Source organism: Mercurialis annua, linkage group LG6 (assembly GCF_937616625.2).
Source record: "Mercurialis annua linkage group LG6, ddMerAnnu1.2, whole genome shotgun sequence".
NCBI classification, from domain to species: Eukaryota; Viridiplantae; Streptophyta; class Magnoliopsida; order Malpighiales; family Euphorbiaceae; genus Mercurialis; species Mercurialis annua.
Genome location: NC_065575.1, coordinates 40,138,092 through 40,148,790, shown reverse-complemented (window position 1 = coordinate 40,148,790; position 10,699 = coordinate 40,138,092). Strand labels below are relative to the sequence as shown.

General features: G+C 28.5%; 1 protein-coding gene across 1 annotated transcript; it reads left to right on the top strand.

Moving 5' to 3' along the window:
• Window positions 1-4,792: 4,792 nt before the first annotated feature.
• On the top strand, window positions 4,793-5,688 carry LOC126686589 (pectinesterase inhibitor 6-like). Its single transcript, XM_050380718.2, has one exon. It carries the CDS (start codon window positions 4,960-4,962, stop codon window positions 5,545-5,547), a length of 588 nt encoding a protein of 195 aa, XP_050236675.1. The 5' UTR covers window positions 4,793-4,959; the 3' UTR covers window positions 5,548-5,688.
• The last annotated feature ends 5,011 nt before the right edge of the window (window positions 5,689-10,699 follow it).

The following is a 10,699-nucleotide window of genomic DNA, read 5'->3' as shown; positions in this document are numbered from 1 at the left end:
TATTATTAATCAAAACTTAAGATAACGCTACTAATTTTAATGAAGGTACAAAAATAAAACCTAAATGTCTCAGTGAGGTTAATTTTAATAAAATTATTGTCTTTAATATCTATACAACCACTAGTTATATTTTAAGTAAATCCTAAATTTTACACTAACTTAATTAATTAATTTAAATAAAAAATAAACATGTATTAGAGTTTTCCACTATATCACGGTTTTATTACAGTTTACAATAAATATATAATAATAAAGTAACCTTTAATGTTATATAAAGATTGTGAATTTATAACATGTAACCCTTAATATTTGAGTTGAGTAAAAGAATATGTTAGAAGGCCATATCTAGTAACTATAAAATTGAACCAACCTGGTTGGTTGAATTGGAAACCGGTCGACTGTTCTGTTCAAATGACCATAAAATCAGAAATTCAATCCGATGAATTAAACCAGTTGATCCGGTTGAACCATTTAGACTATAAATCATGACTAAAATTTATTTTCATATAATCTATTTAGCCGACTGAACCGGTTGAACAGAAAACCGGTTGCGGAACTTTTCGGTTTCTAAAAGAATGGTTTATTATACCTCTCGATCCATCAAGTGCTTACCGTAAAAAGAGGACCACAGCAACAAGTTGGTGCAGGTGATTAATTAGGTCGATGTGGAGTAAATGATTAAACAGAATCATGTGACATCAACCTAAATTAATATCATTATAAACCCTTTTTATCTGGTAACTTCCTTTTAGTGCTCACATAAGGCCTTTTCATCCAAAAATAGAGCAGAAATCAAGAATAATCTAACAACTTCACCTCACGGCACCTTATGACACATTTTATTACTAATTTTTTTCTTTTTACAATTTGTTATCGTTGCCACACTCTTCAGCATTCCTTTAGGCTATAAAAGTCTTGCCATTGTTCCACAATTCTTAATTATGTTTGAAACTTGTCAAATCTTTAAGCAATTAATATCATCATATTGTCAATTTTAAGGTTGCTTATCACGTTGCTAATGGATCCTAATCTTGACCTTTTCCCGTACCTTTTTTTTAAGGGTGTTGCAATTCGCCGCCCGCTTTTAGCACCGCACAGGCAAAAGACATTTTTGCCCCTCTAACAAAATTTCAAAAAAAAAGTTCTCTCAACTCATTCGAACACACTCGAACAACTACGTAAAAAGTCGAGTAAAATGACGGATAACGAGTATAATTCGTCGGGAAACGAATATCAACGTTCGGAAACAAGTTTTTCCGGCTTTTCCGAGATAAAAAATAGTTTTTTTAAATTTTTATTTAAATTTTTTAAAGGGGGACGATTGCATTTCACGTCCTCTCCGGAGGAGAGGACGTGAAAACCAACGTCCCCTCTAGAGGAGGGGACGCCAATTTTCGGCGTCCCCTCTTCTAGAGAGGACGCCGAGCGTCCTCTCTAGAAGAGGGGACGCCGAAAATGGGCGTCCCCTCCGAACGCCGGCGTCCACTCTTCTGGAGAGGACGCCGGCGTCCCCCTTTTCCGGCCGCGACCGAAACGTCACAGTCGGAAATTAATTTTTTTTTTTAAAAAAAAACGTTAAAATGATTTTTTTTTAATAATTACAGTGATTTTTTATTGCATATTATTACGACTTTGTATTACATATTATTACGATTTGTTAAACGTAAGTATTTATGTTTTGCAGGTTCATTTAGAAGATTATGGCGATTTTCATCTCGTTCGGAATCCGACATTTTCGTAAAATATGAATTTGAATAGAGTTGAATGAGTTGAGAGGATTTATGTTTTTTGTTTATGAGTTGGTTTTCTATTCAAAAAGTGAAAAGGGCAAAAATGTAATGTGGCTGTGCGGTGCTAAGTAAAAAGGGACGGTGTTTAGCAATCCAGTTTTTTAATCAAGTATTGCTTTAAAAGCGTTTAAAACGTCAGAATTTGTTTTATTGAAAAAATCGTCTTGGTTCATTTCTCGTAACTTCTTAATATATAGTGGGGTTATTTATAAAAAAATAGATTGAGTTCTTTTATGAATTACTTTGTAAGATTTCTGTGAACGGAGCGGGGTTATTTGAGGGAGCCGCTCATCCAAATTTATTGCTGACCTTTTGAATCTGGAAATGGTTTTTTGAAAATGGATCACCACCTAGTTCAACTAGAAAATGTCTTTTATACCGACTAGATAACCTTACTCGTTTATGGGTAAACTTGTCGTGCATCAGACCAAAAGACCGGGTTCGTGGACCTCCTCGAGACTCGTGTGTTTGACTTATCAGTTACCGATTTTATGTACTGGACATATTCGTTTTATTCTTATATCAACATACGATAGCAGTCCATAAAATATATTTCTGGAAATAAACAAGTTTGAAAGCAGTAAACACGTATGACGCACATATGACCAGATCTGAATTGGACATGCAAAGCAAGTAGCAGGTATTTTTAAGCATACATCTAAACCTGACAGTTTCTAACGTATAACAAAAGTCTAACTGGTCTAGATTGATTATGTGCAAAACCTAAAACAATATTTTTGGAATCAAATTGGGTTAAATTTCGAGTCCAAACGAGTCCGGAAACCAAAAATTATGTTCTGGATCAAAATCTGAAAATCTGGAAATGTGGTTTTAGAGATGGTTTTGTTAATAGGAGTATTTATAGAGGTTGATTAGGGTTGGGATTTAGGTATTAGGTCAAGATTAATTACAATTTTATGTAGGATTTAGTTATGTATTTACTATTTTACTTAGTATTTTAGTGTTATTTTAATTATTTAAAATTGTATTAATTGTAAAAAAGTAGACAAGATATATATATATTAGTTTATTGGAATAAGTAAGATATCTATATTATTATATCAATCATTAAAATAGATAAGACATCTACATTATTATGTTAATTATTGAAATAGACAAGATATCTATATTATTATGTTAATTATTGAAATATATAAAGTATCTATATTATTATGTTAACTAGACGTAAGTCCTCCGTATTTACACGGAATTAAATTAATAATTTATTTAAATAATAAATTTATTTAAAAATATATAAGAAAAATGTGAAAAAATTTATAATATACAGACTAATAAATTTAAAATCTCTTTTAATATTAATAAAAGATTATCTGAAATTATTGATGATCTCTATATTTATATTTTTATAATAAATAATTTTTATATTAGGTAAAAATAGAATAAAGTATAATGTTAAAATTATATAAATTAAATAAATATTTTTTTATAATATGTGAATTTGTCAAAATTTTAGATTAATTTTATTTTTTAAAGATTAATATTTAACAAATAAATAATTTGTAGAGATTAGAAGTTATATATATTAAACACTATAAAATGTAGAGGTTAAGTTAATATAGATTAGAACACTGTGATGTGTAGATATTAGAAGTTAATATAAATTAGAACACTCATTAAAATAAATATAATTTAAATAAGTGATTTTAAAAAAGTGAAAACTAATTAGTATTCGGTGAGAATCAATGAGAGACTTCTGTTGGTCCTCTCAATTATATAAGTATATAGATTATTTGAAAAAGGTAATATATTTTTTTTGAAAAGGTAATGTTAATTATTTAAAAAGGTAATGTTAAATTAAAAAGATAATGTTTATTATTTAAAATATATACGAAATTCGTAATAATCAATGGTGACTAAATTAAGGGTGCTAAAGTTAGTTTTGGTGCCCGAAAGTATTAAAAATTGTTTATAAGACCATACGGGTTAGGTTATAGTCAATTTTAGTCCATAAAACTTGCAAATTGGCCCATAAACTTCTAAAACATTGCAATTAGTCCGATTTCCGGACTTAGACTATAATCTCTTTGAATTTTTATAACTTATTTGCAGCTAATTATATTTTTAATCCTCCAAGTGCGCTGCTATGCATTAATAATGCCTGCTTATATTCCAACAAGCAAATCGATAACTCGTCACCCGGGCGATTTTCTCTGAAAATTATCATTGAACGCTTCAATCTCTTATCACTTTTACCTGTCCGGAAAATAGGTGTCTGCAATTTCACTATGTTTGAGTTGTAGAATTCATTCATTCAAGAGCTACAATGATAATTTTTGTGTTTGAAACTCATACAAATATTTAGTGAAATTATTTAAATAATAGTACATTTTTTGTAATCAAAATAAAATATAAAAGTGAGTTTTATTCATTAAATTCTTGACTCATTTAATAACTCAATTTCTTATTAAATAAATTCTTTAAAATATTTGGAATTTTTTTATGAATAAAAATATTTGGAATTACTTTTTCTACTAAATGTATTATGATGTATTCATTTATAAGGAGTATCTAAAACATATATTTCCTCATCCTAAATCTATGACAAAGTCCACCTGCCTATTCACATGTTCTTCACCATCCAAACCTAAACCCTCAAATCTCCCAAACTTTATGGCACTCATCAGCCTCTTGCCTTTCTATCAAATCCCACGGTCTAAAGTTCACACACACCCTTTTCTAGGGTTCTGTATCCGATTGATTCAAACAGAACCAAGTTAAAAAAAAAATTCTTTTAAAATAAATTAGTCGGTTTGGTTGATTTTTTTAGTTTAATTATTTATTTTTGATTTGTTTTAAAACTTAACCGAGTTTTGTTATGTTTCAAAAACGGAATTAACCGAAAAATAAAAAATATATACTATTAAACCGAACCAAATTTATCATTTCAGTTCGGTAATTCGACCTGATTCGGTTTTTACACATCCCTACACGCTTCCACCTCAGCCTTAGAAATTATTTCCTTATAAAGCCCCCTTCTACAAATCCCCCAACTCCACACCTAGACAATCTCACAAAAAACCAAAGAAAATATCCCTCTCCTCTACTTTTCCTATCAATCTATAACCCCATTGCATAGGTACCTACAAACAAACTCTCAATTTCCAACTACCCTCAACTTTTACTCCAATTTAGTCCCAAAAATTCCAAAATGAGACCACCCTACATCTTCATTTTCTTCCTATTCCTCTCATGGGCAGCAACAAACACAACTTCCAAATCTAGTGGAGACACTTATGTAAGAGAAGCATGCAGTGTTACTAGGTATCAAAACCTATGTATCCGCTCATTGTCTTCATTCTCACAATTAGCCAAGAAAAACCCTAGCATATGGGCAAGAGCTGGTGTCTCGGTAACAATTACTGACTCCAAAAACATTACACAATTCTTGAAAAATTTGAACAAAAACAAAGCCATGAAAGGTAAAAACAAACTTGCTCTTTCAGATTGTATTGAGTGTTTTCTCGACGCTATCGACAATCTTCACAAATCGCTCGGGGTGCTTCGGAATCTCGATTCCGCCAAATTTGATGATCAAATGAGTGATGTTATTACTTGGCTTAGTGCTGCACTTACTGATGAAGAGACTTGTTTGGATGGGTTTCAAGAACAGAATGATATTACTAAACAAGTTAGAGTTGTTTTGAATAGGGTTTCAAGAACTAGTTATATTACTAGTAATGCATTGGCTCTTGCTAATAATCTTGCATCCACTGGCTTAGGAAGCTTTATTAATTGATTTTTACAGCTTGTAGAGATGATTATTTAGTATTATTGGAATAATTAATTTATGTTTTATGTTTCTCTTTGTATATTGTATTCTATTGTATTCTGTTGCAAAATTTAGCGAGTAAATTGATTATGGGGTTATTGTATTTCATATTTATTTTACATTAGTGATTGTATTGTAATTCGTTTCAATTTGATTACTTAGCTACAATTTTAATGACATCATGAGATCTTTATTTCATCCGAATTATTATATACTATGTGGCAACCAGTTTTTTTATTATTATGGCTTAATTTCTTAAAAAAACCCCACCTTATATTTTTTTTCGTTTATACCCTGACCTTGTAAAAACACCATTTGTACCCAATTTTGAGTTTTTATGTTTCATCTCTACCCAAAAGCATTAAATTGTACTCTTTTCATTTGAAAAAAAGTTTAAAACAATCCTTTATTTTTAACTTATATACGAATTAGATATTAATGTTATTAATAGTACAAAAATACCATCTTTTTCAAAAAAATTAAAAATAATAATAATTTTTTTTAGTTTTTTTTAAAAATATTTCGAATTTTTTTTTTAATTTTTTCAACTTTTTTAAAAATATTTCCGACAAAAAAAATTAAAAAAAATAATAATTTTTTTTAGTTTTTTTAAAAAATATTTCGAATTTTTTTTAATTTTTTTAACTTTTTTAAAAATATTTCCGACAAAAAAAATTAAAAATAATATTTTTTTTTTAATTTTTTATTATTTTATCAAATTAAAAAAATTAATTAATTATTTGGATGTATTTGATTATTTTTTAAGTTTAAGGATTTATTTGTATATTTTAAAATAGAAAAAAGTATGTTTTAAACTCTTTTCCAAATGAAAAAAGTACAATTTAATGCTTTTGGGTAGAGATGAAACATAAAAACCCAAAATTGGGTACAAATGGTGTTTTTACAAGGTCAGGGTATAAACGAAAAAAAAGTGAAAGGTGAGTTTTTTTTAAGGAATTAAGCCTATTATTATTTATAACAAATTGTATTTTATATTATGTATGCACATAATCAACTAAAAGTTAACTTGATATATTTGTTCAATGACTGAAATTTTTTCTTGTTGAAATAAAATTATAGTTTAATCACTAAAATAAAATAAACTAAAATACGGTAATTAAAATGAAATATAAATTAATTATAGTGATCTTTGAAATCAGTTATTCATGGAGAAATTCTTGTGTGAACCTAGTTCGCCACGTAGGATTATGAACCCTCCATTAAATACATGACACGTGGCGTGTTTAAATATCATAACCAATCAATAAATATAACATTAATTAGTGATCTTTTAATAAGAATTAAATGCTATTTATTGATTGGTTATGGTATTTAAGCACGCCACGTGTCATGTATTTAATGGAGGGTTCATAATCCTACGTGGCGAACTAAGTTCACACAAGTATTTCTCGTTTGCATGAGGACATGATGACTGAGGCTGTGCAAAAACCGTATCACATTGATTGAACAATTTGAAAATTTCGTTTTGATTCAGTTTCACATATAAAACTTTTTCAGTTGTTTGTTTTTTTTTTTAAAAATTCATTTTTTATACAATACAAAGCAACAACCAACATAATCAATTGATTTAATTTGGTTCAATTAGATTCAAAATTATTTATTTTAGTTGGAATCGATTTAGTTTGATTGGAATCTAATATACATCCCGGCCATGATTGCATCAAACAATAGACGTATACCTACTGTACCAGTGTACTGGAACCATACCCGAGTTGACACCCTCATAAAATTGTACCAAAAGTTATGTTTAATATCCAAGATGGGAATGTTGATTATCAAAATATAAAAGAACATACTTCTCGTTTTAATATTTTTTTATTTTTGTGAGCTAATAAAATAGTATATTTGATATGAGTTATATATTAAATATTTTGTAGTAAGATATGAAATTATTTCAAGAAAATTACAAATATGCATGCTTATCCACATTCTTTTACCTACCTCATTTCCATTTCTTAATGTACTAAATGAAGTAATTATAGGTTGATTATTTTGTTGGTTGGTTGATTTTTCTTGAATGAAAACTTAAATTAAAATTTAACTAGTTTATTCTAATGATTCAATAACAGGCTTGCAGCAACGCCGTTACATTAAACCAGACTTAGGTCGCAAAAGGGATGTAAAAGAGTTTGATTCGAAAAATAGTTAAAATGAACTCATTAATGAGAAGGCAAATTCGAGTTGAAGCTATTTGAGTTAACTATTGAATCAAATTCTAAAATTACAATACTTTGGCTGATAAGTTTACAAGTATAATTGAGTTTTATTCATTTATTTTTTATTTGTTATCATAATACATCTCCTCTGTTCCGTTTTAGAAGTCTCATTTGATTATACATAAAAATAATTAATTCATTGTTATGATTTTTTTTTAATTTATACTTATTAATGATAGTGGAATTTTCTATAAAATTTATTTTAAAATTAGAAAAAAAAGACAAAAAAATTGTACAACTCGTCTTTACTCAATGGATACAGAACACCCATATTTTGGCACCAGGTACGTCTAAATCGAGACACCCTAAAATTTAAAATTAAATATGAGACTTCTATCTTGAGCTTCTAAAATAAAATTTGATCAAATTGAAATTAAATTTTAAATATTAAATTTTAAAATCGAATCGAACTCGAGCTTTTCGACTTGAATCATTTATGCCCTTTAGGTCATTGCCATTTGTGAGTCTTACTGCAACGAAGTTGCCAATTTATACTCAATGTAAACTTGGGCTGGGCTGCAATGCCTTCTGAGTTGGTATTCAATCCAAACGGATGCAGATATCTGTGGAGAATAAGGCCTATCTTGATGGCTGGGGTGGAGTGATAAGTCTTGCTTGCTTGGCAACTAATACAATTCAATTAAGGCTTATTTCTATCATATAGCACAACTTTTTAACCTTTTCTCAATTTAAATGCATATTACTATTTGTCTCAAATATTAACATAACTTTTTAAACGTTATAGCACACATCCCGTTTTCGGCCATTAGATTGTACTTTGTTATAATTATTAAGACATCCAACTGATTTTATTAATAAAACTGGATATTTTTTGCTAAAATTTCAAACCATGAGACCTATTAGGTTATTATGATATAAAAAAATTCACATGACCATTTGTATTGAAGATTGAAACCACAAAATAGTTAAAATCTCAGATTTAATATATGTGCTATAATTAGCATTTTGTTATTTTTTTACTAGAAATAGCACAAAATATCGATTATGCTCTTACCATATGTTAAAACTTGATATATATTATACATTGTATCATATTGAACACCAAATATATCATATGCCCAATTTGGCACTAATTAAAGCATTTCACTGGAATCAGATTTTTAAACTTAAGGTGAAATTATAAAATTAGCATTCTTACTTTCGTTGGATTGCACTGAAAATGCTCTAAGCATCGTTTCAATTGAAGATATTTAAAATTCATAAAATTTATTAAACTTGTGGATTTTCAATTAATAAAATCTGAAATATACGAATTTAAAAATTCAACTGTTTGCATTTAATATGAATCCATAAATTTACAAGGATTTTTTTTAATAATAAAATTTTAAGACAATCAATCATTTTTTTTAAATGATGGATTTCAATTTTCTCACCTTTTAGGTGATAAATCAAAGCAGAATTTCGAAGAATAATGGAAATTAAGAATCTCTAGATTCTCATAATTTTTTATTGTTGTCAAACAATAAATTTTGATGAAATTTACATATTATACCGCATTCATGAATTTTGTTCACTTTTTTTTATATAATTGGGGAGGGGGTAGCGCTTGTGGGAGGAATTTTCCTCAATCCAAACTAAACCGTTATGTTGTAAAATTATGAAATAAGACAAAAGAAATACTTTAAATATAAAAATCATGAGCCATAGATGCATTAATTTACATTTATATAAAATAAATTGATGCCCAGAACTTTATAAATAATTAAAATTAAACATTTGACATATTATATTAAGACATGTTTTTTTTTCAAGTGTTATACATACCATTTAATTGTTAGCGAGATATTAATCATATCTTAAATCAGGTAAACACGGCCTTTGCGAGAGTTGCAACTTCTGGATGTACGGAGAGAGACTTAACCATTAGACTAAACCCTCAAGTACATATTAAGACATGTTGATTAGATAAAAACACCCAGAGCCACCAAGGATTTTTTGTGACACTAAAAAAAACTATATGAATAATTAAAAGTCATAAGAAAAACAAAGCTACTTGGCAAACAATACATTTTTAGAAATTAATTAGAGACTAGGCGATTTAGCATTGCGTGAAATATTAATTATTTGATCAAATAATTCATCAAAAAGAAAATATTTGTTCAAATAATGTTGGGTGAAGGTGGTTGGTGGTTCTCTACTTATATCGACCGGCGGCAATGGAAAAATAAAATAAAAAGGATCGTGAAGAAACGTGCGAAATTAATGAATAACTAAAGGACACGTGTTAGGGGAGGGGTCAACGTTGCTTAGCAACGAATGATATATGGACGTGCAATCAAAGTCCTTGTTATACGGGTCCCACAATTCAAAGATCACACCGTCCCTATGAAAGTTCGTTCTAGTCTCTATCATATTACATTGAACCGACGACTAGGAAAGTGTAGCCCAGTTATACCTTGCACCGTTACAAATTGTGCCACTTGGCAACCTAAATACTCCCTCCGTCCCAAATTGATAGGCACTATTTTCATTTTTTTATCCCAAATTATAGACAATAATTTATTACTTAAACGTTTAATTGTCATATATGCCCTCATTAATTATAGTTGAATGCATCGAAAATAACACAAAAAATGCTAAAAGACAAAATTGCTACTACAATAAATGAGGGCAAGTGTGATATTTGTTTATAAATTTACTCATTTTATCTTGATAAGTATAATTTCTTAAGACTTGTGTTTGTCCTAAACTGCCTATCAATTTGGGACGGGAGGAGTACTTATTTTTATATAGTGTTTGTGTAACGTCATTTTTACATCAAGTTAATGAATATTTGTATATAATTTTTTTTAATTATTATTTATTTTCTAATTATTTATTTTTTCAAATAGTTAACGCAACGAATGATCTAAAACAACGGT